The following is a 14086-nucleotide window of genomic DNA, read 5'->3' as shown; positions in this document are numbered from 1 at the left end:
TACTCAGGAGGCTGAGGCAGGAGAATTGCCTGAACCCAGGAGGCGGAGGTTGCGGTGAGCCAAGATCGTGCCATTGCACTCCACCCTGGGTAACAAGAGCGAAACTTCGTCTCAAAAAAAAAAAAAAGAAAGAAAAAAAAAACGTGGCTATGTGAGTTGAGAGAACCATGATATTCCAAGTTTGTGATTAGTTTGGAAGCTTTTTAAAAGTTTTGAATGTTTTCTTGCATTCAGGGCCTTGGTTGACACAGTTAATTCAAAATAAAACATTGTATATAAAGCACAGAATGAGCAGCTACACAAAGCTACTCAATCAATGACAGCTCTATATGGGTTAGGATTTCTTGTGGGAGTGCCACTGATGTAGAAAGTATGGTCATCTATTGAGAATGCGGGGCCTGGAGGTACTGGATACTTGAAGTTTAGAACATACATTGTAGAAAATAGAAAAAAAAAAAAACCCAAATTAAGGGATGAGGCAGAATAATGCTTGGCAATATAGGGGGTAGGGGACAGTCATGCTTGGTAATACATATTTAAAATAGAACCAATTATCATAACATCATTTCCTTGCAGGGTTACCCTCTGATCCTTATTTTACTAGGTCATTATAAAACAAAGTGGGGAATTATGTGTTCTTCGCTTTTGAAGTCAATTTAGCAAGATGTGTAAGAATTAGACATCCTGGGTTCAAAATCCCTGGATTCAGATCTATTCCCGTATATTCAGCAGACGTGGTAATAAATTCGATGGACAATTTGGTTTAGTAGTTGATTGCGGACCCTGATGAGGTATATTTGGTAGAACATAACTTCTGTTCTCCCTCATTGACTCACAAGCCTTTGAGGAGTCCAGGAGTCATTGGAATCTGGGCTGAGGTTGAGGTTGCTGGCAAACCCCTTCACCAAAGTCTATTCCTACTGCTGACTGAGAAGGTACTAATATTGGAAGTGGCTGACTTTAAGTACTGCTAGTGCTCGTGTGGTCCTCCCTCCCATAGCCAGCTCTGCCTTATATAGTTGCCTTGAGAAGCTAAGTTCATTCTGAAAATAATGCCATTCCCCAAAACACTTTTGAAAGTTCTAGTCTGAAATTATATCAAGTCACTTGGTCTCTTTGGCCTCAGTTTCTTCATCTGCTGGTTGAAAATAATACTGTCTACTCTGTAGCAAAGAAAGTCTCTATAGTGAAAAAATAAAAAAATAATAATGCATACTCTGATACTGAAAGTTGTTACCAAAAAAGAAGAGGGAAATGTTTTAGAAACTGTTAGGTGAGTGCTATGTAGATGTTACTAATTAACAAATCATTTCAGAAACTATACTTTTTATTTTGTGGCCACTACTCACTGTTTAATTAAAAATACCTTATGTGTAAACTTGCCTCCCAATGACTTTTGCTATAACAAATCCCCACTCTTATTTCAAAGTACCAAGATATTAAAAATAGTGCCAAGTGTTTCACATATGGTATGACCCTTTATGTAAACTCAATTTAAGTCTCCTCTAAAGATGAAACATCTTATATTGAAATTATCAGGGTGTTTTATGAGAAAGAAATGAAATTTAATTTCTCTGTTTTTTTCCTTCTGCAGGAAGTTACCAAAGCAGTACAACCTCTCTTACTGGGAAGAATCATAGCTTCCTATGACCCAGATAACAAGACAGAACGCTCTATTGCGATTTACCTGGGCATAGGCTTATGCCTTCTCTTTATCGTGAGGACACTGCTCCTACACCCAGCCATTTTTGGCCTTCATCACATTGGAATGCAGATGAGAATAGCTATGTTTAGTTTGATTTATAAGAAGGTAATACTTCCTTACACAGACTCCATGGTACATATATTCTGTATTGTAAATATTTTAAATGCCAAATTAGGTACTGAGCTGGTACAAATCACAGATACACACTGAAATTAATGCCATATGCCTATGAAGCAAACGACAGGAATAATTAATGCTCTTAATTATCCTTGATAATTTAATTGATTCAACTGATAATTATTGAATGTCTTCTGTAAACTGCCTGTGTTGTAGGGTTTTTTTTTTTCTCCTAATCATGTTATCATGTTTTTGGAATCCATGGTTTCCTGTTAAGATGATTCACTAGCCTACATAAAAGTAATTGACAAAATATCATCTTATGGCAAAATGCTACATATCTTTATGTTCAGTAAGAAGAGTTTAATATATAATTGTTAATGATAACCTAAGCAATAAAAGTTTTCACCTACTAATTGTCACAAGCAGTAGTATCCATGGCTTATTTTGAATTGGATTTTTATCATCCTGTGAGCCCTACAAATTTAAAGTTTTTGGAAGAGCATGTGCATTGAAACCATAGGAACCTACTCTGCTTTTCTGCATGTGTTGTCCAGACAAGAGCCCAAGTTGCCAGGGCATCATTTAGGTGAATTCAAATTAACATTTAGGTACCTTACAAACACAATTTAAGTTTGTCTCAAAGGCATGTGCTTTCATCAACCTGATTCACTACCATGTGTGACTAACTTGGATCTGCAAAGTCATTATAGAAAGCTGTTTCTGATGGACTAATTTGGATATTGCTTTACCCCTCTCTTTCTTCTTTTACTACTGTAAAAATGTTATATATTAAATAATTGGCTTATAAGGGACATTGATCTGAAATCTGCCTCTAGCAAATAACCCATAACACTTCCAAGATATAACTGCAAGGTCGACTGTGTTGTAAAACCTCAATAACTGTACTTTATTGTTCAAAAAAGCCTTTTATGAAGGCAGAAGGAAAAAAAACAAAAAAACGGAGTCCACAGTTATCACCTCAGCTGCAATCTCATCAGTTCACAAGTACCAGGAAAACATGTGATAAATCAACAAAAGTTTTATTTTGATCCAAACCTTTACGTAAGTGAGGACATTGTTAGATATCATTTAGAATGTAGACTCTGCACAGGTGGCATATCAGAGAAAGTTGAATTCAGTTTAATAAATATTTATTAAAAATGCTTGTTATCTTGATAATAGGATGTACATGACAAACTTTTAAGCGATTAGGTACACCATCTCATTTGATCTTCCGCACAACACTTAATGGTAGGTACTATCATCCCTATCATATGGATAAGGAAACTAAGATTTAAAGAGTACAGAACATGGTGTAGACACTGCTTCAAAATTTCTAAAATAGGTAAATCACAATCTTTGAACTGGAGGGTTTTCCAACCACTAGGGACAATAGAGTACTGATATTTAGTGGGCAGACTTTACTGCAGGGAGAGAGAGGCATGGGCTAAAGGGGTACAGAGATCAAATAAGGGGCAGGTTAGTTTATAAACAAGTCCATATGTAACATTTAGCACAAATACAGGATATAGGTGCTTTCAGACCCAGATGCATTGATAAAAAGTTAGATGGCATTGTATTTGTCTTCCTTTCTCAACATTGAGTATCTGTGTTCTTGGCCAGTTTGACTTATCTCTCTAGCCACCCTTATTGGCCTACGTTGGCATTATCACCAAAGAAGGCAATCCCATCTCTGTGTGGCTTTGGTTTGGTTCCTAAAATGAACTTTGTGTTTACTCTTCCCAGGTCTCATGCTTTCCCATATCTGACCTGTTTGGCCTCATGACCAGGATATGTGGGATGGTTCCTACAATGTTCCAAAGTTTGTAACAGAGCTCTCCTCTGCTTTGTTCCAAATTCTGCAACATTTTACTTTAAATAATGAATTTAAATACAAACTAACTTGAGCTTTGCCTATACTTTTCAAGAATGCAGAAATAACTTAATTTTAAAATATTCATTGAGTCCTTACTGTGCACACAGCTCCATGTTAAGCCTTATGCAGGACTCAAAGTCACTTGAGACTAAGCCTGTTACTGAGTCATGTGCAATTTAGCTCAATGGATTTTCCCCCTTCATATTGCTCTGATAATGTTTTGGAATTAAGTGCCTTGATTCCTTCTTTTCTCTGCTTATCTACACAGTTTGTTATTCCAGACCATCTCAAATTCTAACTCCTCAAGAAAATCCTTCCCGATTTTTCTAACCAGAAGTTTTAGCTTTCTCTTAACTACCCTATTACTTTCTACTTTCCTTAACTCATCTATCACATTATATTTAGTTATTTATATACTAGGTCGCTTTTGAAGAAATAATTACATTTTAATAAATCTTAATAATCATTGAGGCATCAAGTAGAGTGATTTGTGTTTACTAAATGCCCAACAAATATGTGAGAGATTCACTTGAAACTAATATTAGATAATTCCCAATCAAAGTGAGCTAATAGCAAATCAGTTCTTTTTCAGTTTGAAGTCAAATTGAGCAAAGTATGACTCTGATCTTCCATAATCATAGTCAACTTTATAATTTTAATTAAGTAAATTTAATTGGTAGATAAATAAGTAGACAAAAAATAATTTACCTGCTTAACTATTTTTCATATGCCATTGCATTTTTCTTTGTAAAATTTAAGTATTTTGTTGTTAATATACTTTTTCACAAAAGTATTAATTACTCAGCTATTCATCACATACCTTTATTGACTTTAACAGTAATTTTATTCAAAAGAGTTAGTATAGGACTGCATGAAAAATTCAAGGTCAAGGCTTAATCTCAAATTCCCCTCCCTTTGGCTCTATCTTTTAAAACAAAGCCAAAAAAAAAAAAATCCCATGCCATATAAATGGGCATTTAAGTATAATATCATTCTCATTGTGAGGAGAAAAAATAGTTATTTCTCTCTAGATGCTGGAAAATAAAACAGCTAGAAGCATGCCAGTATAATACTAACTGTTAAAAGAAATATATATGAATCTGAGAAGATAGTAAGCTAGATGAATAGAACATAATTTTCATTACCTTTGCTTAATAATGAATGCGTAATAACTGAATTTCTCAGTCATATTATAACGTTACTTAAAATATATTTGTATTTTGTTTGTTGAAATTTTCTAACTTCCCGTTTTTCTTTTAGACTTTAAAGCTGTCAAGCCGTGTTCTAGATAAAATAAGTATTGGACAACTTGTTAGTCTCCTTTCCAACAACCTGAACAAATTTGATGAAGTATGTACCTGTTGATTTAATGTTTTCTGCACTATTGTTATAAATTATACAATTGAAAAGGTAGAGTTTTTCTGGGTCACATAATAGTAATTAGTGGTTAAGTCTTGCTTGTCTCTAGCTTCCCTATCCTGGAAACTGAGAAAGGTAAATTGTATAGCATAGCACCATTCTGGGGTTTGGTAGAACCACCCAACTCAAAGGCATCTCAGGCTGTTGTTAATAAGATTTTTCATAACTTAATTCTTATCAGATCTTGCTTCTTTTTAATACTTTAAATCTGTTATATACTTTGGCTGAATATGATACTCGGAGGAATTTTTGTTCTATATTGTCTTTTGTGACAAATTCAAGCTCCTTGAGGACAGATAATGTGTTTTACTTATCTTTGCATGTCCAGTACTTAAAATAGCATTGGACCCACAGCTGATACAAAATTAATTACTGTTGAATTCAGCAACTATTTATTCCTAATGTCTCTGTCAATTGACAGAGATGTGCAGTTGTGTGGATTGAGTCTCTAGAGAGAGTTTTTTGTTCTCTCATGTCCTGTGCTGTGGTTCTTGCTTAATCCAAAAAGAAGTGAGTTACTAAAAACCTGGACAGGATACTTAAGATGTCCAATCTCAATTCCATTGAATAAAAATATACTTTAAAATGCACTTACTTGAAATTTGTTCTTTGGGAAAGCCTAGTCTATATGTAGAATGTTTAAGCACATTGCTATGTGCTCCATGTAATGATTACTTGATTTTAGTGGGCTCAGAACCATGAAGTGTTTGATCATATGCTCCCTGTATTTGCTTTCTTTCATATATGATTGTTTGTTTCTAGGGGTGGAAGATAAAATGCCTCCTGTTTTTGCTGTGCTTTTATTTTCCAGGGACTTGCATTGGCACATTTTGTGTGGATCGCTCCTTTGCAAGTGGCACTCCTCATGGGGCTAATCTGGGAGTTGTTACAGGCCTCTGCCTTCTGTGGACTTGGTTTCCTGATAGTTCTTGCCCTTTTTCAGGCTGGGCTGGGGAGAATGATGATGAAGTACAGGTAGCAACTTATTTGCATAGCTTGAAAATTTTAAAAATTATGTTTTCAAAAAGCCCACTTTAGTAAAACCAGGACTGCTCTCTACATAGAACTGTGATCTTCAGTGTAATTAAAAAGCCTTTTTTTTTTTTTCTTTTTAAATTCTTTTTTGGAGGCAGAGTCTAACTTTGTTACCCATGCTGGAGTGCAGTGGCACCATCTCGGCTCACTGCAACTTTTGCCTCCCACTCTCAAGCAATTCTCCTGTCTCAGCCTCCAGAGTAGCTGGGGTTACAGGCACATGGCACCACACCTGGCTAATTTTTATATTTTAGTAGAGACACGGTTTCACCAGGTTACTCAGGATGGTCTTGAACTCTTGACCTCAGGTGATCTGCACACCTCAGCCTCCCAAAGTGCGGGGATTACACGCATGAGCCACTGCGCCTAGCCTAAAAAAGACTTTTTAAAGTGGTATAAATATTACTTCCTATATCAATGGGAAATTTTTTGTTTGTCAGTCTCTAGAATTTCTTTATAAATATGTTGATTCAGTTCATTTTTTAAGATATAAAACAGCTAAAAATGGATAAAATATTTATGTGAGTTAAAAGGAATTTTTGTGTAGAGTTTATTAGGTTTTACGACTCTAGTTAATGGATCAACACACCAGAGCCTTAGTCACTTTGTATTACAGAATAACTAATACCAGTGAATGAATGACTTACACCAGTCACTGCTTATGATAAAGGGCTTCCTGAGTAGGTAGAATATGACATAAAGTATAAAAATTTTGGAGTCAAATAGCCTTTGTTTGAATCCCAGATTGCATACTTACTAGTTATATGACCTTAGTCAAGCCAGTTCACCTCACTGTCTTTGTTTTTTCATCTCTGAATTGAGATACCCACCACTCATAGACTATCGTAAGGGACAGGGACAGTGCCACATAGGAGGCATTTACTAAACAGTAGTTATTATTTTTGCTACCATCTATTTGATAATAAAATAAATGCCCATCTTTTGAACAAAATAAATATGACTTAAAACCTTGAGCAGTTCTTAGTAGATAAAAATTTGACTTGTTTTTCCTATGAGATTGATTGATTGATTGATTTACAGAGATCAAAGAGCTGGAAAGATCAATGAAAGACTTGTGATTACATCAGAAATGATTGAAAATATCCAATCTGTGAAGGCATATTGCTGGGAAGAAGCAATGGAAAAAATGATTGAAAACCTAAGACAGTAAGTTGTTCTAATAATTTTAATATTGTTAGTAATTCTATCCCTAATTAAAAAAATAAGTTTGTCATGGTAGACTTTCAGCTCATATTTGATGTTTCTGGCAATCAAATTAAGTTATATCAGTATTCATGCATTAGTTTCATAAATTCATTTTCATGGGCTGTAGTTTTATGTAGCTGGTCCAGGGTGTTATTTTGCACTGTAAGTGTATTATATTTATGCCTTATTAAAGAATCTGCTGCATGTGTTCATTGCTGCTCAATACATTTATTTCATTGAAATGATCAAGATACTGAAGGGTGATTAGTAACTCAGATGGAACTAGTAGCATATACAATTCTGAACCAAATAAATGATTTTCTATTATTATATCTTAATTTATGTGTTACGGTACATTAACAATGAAAAAATTATATTTGATTACAATATGTTTGTTCTTCCTTAACTTGGGAATGACATAGGATAAAATTCATAAATTGTGTTCCTACAAATCCTCCACTTGAAGTGAAGTCCGTTCAAGTAATGAAAGGTACCTCCTGAGATAGAATCAGTACTTGGCACCCATCCCCAGTGTTCTTTCACCTCATATAACCTTTCACTGATTAGCAAAGATTATGTCCAACAAAGAAAGTACAGCACAGACTGAGATATGATTACTGAGATAAATTTGGGTAAAATATAAACTACAGCATTTCTGTAGCAGTGACACCATTTTTCTTCAGTTGAGCTCCATGTTCTACAAGCTGCAGTCAAAAAAGGTTCTAGGAGACTGAGTGAAAGTTGATACACTGTTGAAAGGACAAATAATTTCAGCACATGAGAATTTCACAAGGAAAATATACTAAAAAGAGAAGTACCTTTTTGGATGATGTCAGTATGGGTTATGGGGAATCCAGGCTGCTGAGTCCAGTATACAATGGTAACTGAGCTGCAGGTGTGTGATTGGAACAACAAAAGAAATGCTGAAATATTAAGTCCTTTGCCATGTAAATAGAAAGAGTAAAAGAGCATTTATTTCCCAAACATTATTGGTCACCTGTTTTTGTTATGCCTTTCAAGATAAATCCAGGAAACGAATTGCATTTTCTTTCCAGAAAACAAGATCTTGGGGGAATTGTTCAATTGTTAGAAGTTGTTTTTCTCATTAACAAGTGAGTGCTCCATTACACTTGCTTGCTGCATCACTCTTCTGCCTGCAGACACATGTATAGCAAGGGTGATGACAAGGGTATCAGAAGGTCTGGTTTTCTCAAAACTCACGTTAAACTCATGGGTAGGTCATTCTTGGTGCTGACTTGACTTTGGTTTTTGTTGCTATTGTTCCCTCTTCCTCAAAAGATGATCTATCCCCTTACTTGCTATTTCTGTTTGATATATAGCAAATGTTTGGTTGCAACCTGTATAATCTGGCATGAAATTGTCACCTGAAAAGGCTAGGAAGTGCTGACGTAAATATGGGAAAGCGAGAATTGCTTCTACTCAAGAGAGCAAATATAATGTTCTGGAAGAGATTGGCAGAATTCACATCAAAGGAGTGATTACCGTAGCCTGGGCCACTGTTATACTGGTCAAAAGTCTGTGCAAAGCTCTCTGAAAATCTACTCTTTTATTGCTCTTTAGTAATAAAGTTACTTTCAATTTTAAAAATAAGAAACTGATAAAATATTTTTATGATTCATAAAATGTTACTGATTATATTATGGAGAATATACTTTCTGGGTAATTCTTATAAATGTTCTTGGATCCGTTTTTGTTTCTTATAGTACCTCTTCTTTGTGTTTTTCTCAACTCTTTCTAATATATTTCAATAACAGTTCAACAAATTTAACATTTTTATAAAAGGTGTTTTCTATCATTTTATTAATACCAGCCTAGTCCATGTTTTTCCTTTTCTTGTTGTGGATAAAGAACACACATTGTAAATTCAAAGTATATAGACCTCTACTGTGCTATTTAATCTTGGCAACAACTCCACAAAGGAGATGATATATTTTCCTTCTATAGAGGTGGATTCTGTAAAGTTTGAGGGAAGAGTGACTTGCTTAAGAGGGCATAGCTATAACTGGCAGAACCAGGATTCAAAGCCAGGTAAGATTCCAAAATCATAATCTGATTTCAGTATCATATTACTGAAATAAGTAAATATTAGACCTAAACAGACTGAATTGTAATCTGTGTTGGGCACACTGAACTCCATTTTCTTCATCAAGTGTGCTCAGATTACATTTTAGTTTTCAGACTAAAAACAGAAAAAAGGATTCCCTCTTAGTTCTGAGAATGAGAATGGCTTTTCTGAATTATACAAGCAAGTAGAACTAATGCACAAATACCAGGTACCCACATTTACTATGCCATGGCACAGTTGTTGTCCCCTTCCACCAGAGCCCCCATCTGTATTCTGGTTAACCTTTCCTTGTGCAAGCTGGATGGGGAGGCTCACAAGTGATTCCAATTGTATGGCTTCTGGAAGACTGGGACTGAGTTGAAGGCAGCGTTGCCCTCTGCTCTGTCTGTTTTCTGCCTGCTGGATCATTTAAGCCTCGCATGTGTATTAAAAAAATAATTTCAATTTGCATTTTACTCTAGAAGATTGTATAGTATAATGTAGTTGCAAATAATTACATTGAAATGAGACAGTGAGAATGTAGTATCTACTTTCATAATTTTTGAAAATCTACCAGCAACTTGAATCAAAAGAATCACTTGGGGTTTTTTTTTTTTTTTTCAAATGCAAATCCTGGAAACCTACTGAGACTCATTCAATCAGTAGCTCTGAGAGGCGGACCTGAGACTGTATTTTTACTTTTTTTTTTTTTTTTTTTTAGATGGAATTTTGCTCTTATTGCCCAGACTGGAGTGCAATGGCATGATCTTGGCTCACTGCAACTTCCGCCTCTCAGGTTCAAGTGATTCTCCTGCCTCAGCCTCCTGAGTAGCTGGGATCACAGGAATGTGTCATCATGCCTGGCTAATTTTGTATTTTTATTAGAGACAGCGTTCCTCCATGTTGGTCAGGCTAGTCTCCAACTCCCAACCTCAGGTGATCCGCCTGCCTCAGCCTCCCAAAGTGCTAGGATTATAGGCCTGAGCCACCACGCCCAGCCAAGACTGTATTTTGAATAAGTATCTCAGGTGATTTTTATACATGCTAAGGTTTGAGAACCACTTCTCTGTAGCTTTTATGTTACTTTCAATGTTCCTTGAAGCCAAGTTAGAATTTCCAGTGTTAAAAAGCCATTTGGTAATCACAGAATTATCTTTTTTTTAAATAAATCTTGCAAAGTTATTCTCATTTCCATACTTAATTTTTTAAAAACACCAACCAACAAGCAAAAAATGATTAGTCTAACTAATCTTACAAGTTAATAATGAAGTGAATAAAGGCATAAATATAATGTCATAATAATGTTAATAAGTATGTGCAAAACACTGGTACTTTCATTGTTATCCCTTCATGTAAGGTAACTGAGGCCCAGAGAGATTAAATCACATGCCCAAGGTCACACAGGTGATACGATATGGAGCCAGGATAAAAGTATGGGCAGAAAGACTCTGGAAACCATGCTCAGATCTTACATTCCAAGATACCTGATATTTGAAAAATAAATAACATCTCAAATTTTATTATTATTATTTTTTCATAGAACAGAACTGAAACTGACTCGGAAGGCAGCCTATGTGAGATACTTCAATAGCTCAGCCTTCTTCTTCTCAGGGTTCTTTGTGGTGTTTTTATCTGTGCTTCCATATGCACTAATCAAAGGAATCGTCCTCCGAAAAATCTTTACAACTATCTCATTCTGCATTGTTCTGCGCATGGCAGTCACTCGACAATTTCCCTGGGCTGTACAAACATGGTATGACTCTCTTGGAGCAATAAACAAAATACAGGTAATATACCATAATGTTGCATTATATACTATGATTTAAGTAATCAATCAATAGATCAGTTCTAAGGAACTTTGCAAATGTGCAAAAAGATAGAAAAAAATTTCATTTACTAGGAAGTTATAAAATTTGCTAGCTAATAATAGGAATGTTCACCTTATATTTTTCCTAGCATTTCTCTGGGCAGTATGATGGATGAGAATGGTGTTTTATGCCAAATCACCTTAAAATCCCAATAATGCTGATGTAGCTGGCAGCTTTGAGAAATTCTAAAGTCTTTAGGTGATAAGATTCAATTTATACAAAGCTAATTGGATAAACTTGTGTATGATTAAGAAGCAAATAAATGGTTATAATGCTTTTTTGCTGTTTTTAAAAAATATTTAACCCAGAAAATATGTCTCTGTGACAGAAATAAAAATGAGGGTGAAGGGTGAACCACTTTTAAGTAGTTCTGCCATTATTTAATCTAGGCCAGGGGTTGCAAATGGTGGCCCATACACCTAATTTTGGCTCCTTGACTTGTTTTGTTTAAACTTTAATTAAAAACATTTGAATTGGTTGCCTTAAATTAAAAATTAGGAGAACCCCCCACCCCCCACACACACATACACACACACTCACACTCCTATGTTCAGCCTTTTTTGGAGAATTGGAATAATTAGTCACTGGGTCCTCCTTTTCCACAAACTGTGGCAGCTCCCTCCTTGCAGAGCACCTGCCCCATCCAGCTCATCACGCTTTCTTCTCAGCCCCATTCCTAATTATATCACCTGTTTGGCCCTGAGACTAAGGGATTTTGAGATCTGTGATGTAGATAAAGTGGTGAATGTAGCTCTCAATCATAATAAGTAGCTCTAGGAATCATCTTGCCTTCTGTTAACCCATTGAGAGAGAAGAGAGAGAAAGAAATAAAGAAGAAGAAACAGACCTGGGGAGAGTCACTGAACAGGAGCATAGAGACAGAGAAATAGATCTTGGAAACCAAACTGACAGCAAATGAGAGAAACCAAAAGAGACATAGAGAGGAGCAGAGAAGAAAATGAAGAAGCAAGGCAAGGACCAGGCTTTTTTCATTACTTCTTATGGCCAAGACTTCAGGATGCATGGACTTAATTCTTCCTTATGCTCCTACCTTCCCTAAAGAAACTGATTGAGAGTCTCTAATAGAGCCTTTCTTTTAGAATCACAGTTTGATGCCTTAAGCCTAGTTATATACCTTCACATCCTTCCTTAACCCACTGAAGTGATGCTCGTGAGGTCTTTAATAAGGAGGGTGCTATTAAGATGAAGACATTCATTTTTTTCTTTGTCCAATGTTGGATTAAGACACATTAGTGGGTAATTCAGAGTTGCTTTATAAATTCATCACTAAGGTTAGCACGTAATAGTACAAGGAAGAATCAATTGTATGTTAAATCTAATGTATAAAATGTTTTATAAAGTATCACATGGTTGAAGAGTATATTTCAAATATGATGAATCCTAGTGCTTGACAAACTAACTGTAGAACACTGGAATAAAATTATTTTATTAAGAAATAATTACTATTTCATTCTTAAAATTTATATATAAGATGTAGCATGATGAGAGTATAAAGTGGATGTAATAATACATTAATGCTATTCTGATTCCGTATTATGCTTTTGCTCTTTTTTTATAAATAGGATTTCTTACAAAAGCAAGAATATAAGACATTGGAATATAACTTAACAACTACAGAAGTAGTGATGGAGAATGTAACAGCCTTCTGGGAGGAGGTCAGAATTTTTTAAAAAAATGTTTGCTCTAAACACTTAAGCATTTTCTTCTTGGTGAATCTGGATTTCATCCTGATGGCAAATAAAATAAGAATGATGGTATAACTGGTAGAACTGGAAGGAAGATCACTTGCTTATTTTCTAGATTAAGAAGTAGAGGAATGGCCGGGTGTGGTGGCTCATGCTTGTAATCCCAGCACTTTGGGAGGCCAAGGCGGGTGGCTCACCTGAGGTCAGGAGTTCAAGACCAGCCTGGCCAACATGGTGAAAACCCGTCTCTACTAAAAATACAAAAAATTAGCTGGGTGTAGTGGCAGACACCTGTAATCCCAGCCCCTTGGGAGCCTGAGGCGGGAGAATTGCTTGAACCCAGGAGGTGGAAGTTGCAGGGTGTGGAGCTGAGATTGCGCCACTATACTCCAGCCTGGGCAACAAGGCAAGACTCTGTCTCAAAAAAAAAAAAAAAAAAAAAAAAAAGTCAATGCATTATAAAAGCTCTTTTATTTCTTTCTAAGTCATATAATTTGTTTCACCTAACAGATCAGGAAATAATACAGAGATCATAGATTTTGGAGCCGAGTTTGAATCCTGGCTCTGCCGTTTACTTTCTGTGTAATCTAAGTCAAGTTACTTGACTTTGTGAGCCCTCTGGCTCTCCATTTGAAAAATGGAAAATGTTAATATTTACCTTACAAGCTTGTTTTGAAGACTGAAGGAAAGAATTTAGGTAAAACGTTCATCAGAATACCATGCATACAGTGGTTCCTCAATAAACAGCTTCTCTGATCACAAGTTCTAGTCAAAAGTGCTTTACATATACAGTCAGTAAAAGGATGCGGGAGAGATAGACCAGTGTATTGTTTTCTACCATTTTTAACCTTTTTCATCCACTATTAAAAATTCTTTTATATTGCTTGTCGTCAGAAAAAAATATTATCAATGATTTTTAGTCTCTGAAGAGCAATATTTGATTATTGAGAACAACTGTTGAATTTTTAGTTTCTTCTCACTTACATGGGTTGAGTAAAGGTAGGAGGTACAAAACTCATGTCCTAGGTCTAAATCATAGTATCTTACTTTGGATTCATTTATGTAAGTAACTTGAGCATCAGAGCT

At 35.5% G+C, this 14086-nt stretch overlaps 1 protein-coding gene across 1 annotated transcript in view; it reads left to right on the top strand.

The window, feature by feature from the left end:
• Positions 1-14086, top strand: part of CFTR (CF transmembrane conductance regulator) — a 180103-nt gene that overhangs the window by 43435 nt on the left and 122582 nt on the right. The window contains exons 4-9 of the mRNA XM_032276197.1: positions 1595-1810; positions 4962-5051; positions 5932-6095; positions 7197-7322; positions 10967-11213; positions 12878-12970. Of these exons, the coding sequence (XP_032132088.1) occupies positions 1595-1810; positions 4962-5051; positions 5932-6095; positions 7197-7322; positions 10967-11213; positions 12878-12970 (936 nt within the window). The remainder of the gene's footprint in view (positions 1-1594; positions 1811-4961; positions 5052-5931; positions 6096-7196; positions 7323-10966; positions 11214-12877; positions 12971-14086) is intronic.

Source organism: Sapajus apella, unplaced genomic scaffold (assembly GCF_009761245.1).
Source record: "Sapajus apella isolate SASKATOON/1434 unplaced genomic scaffold, GSC_monkey_1.0 scaffold7, whole genome shotgun sequence".
NCBI lineage: Eukaryota > Metazoa > Chordata > Mammalia > Primates > Cebidae > Sapajus > Sapajus apella.
This window is presented reverse-complemented; position numbering and strand designations above follow the sequence as displayed.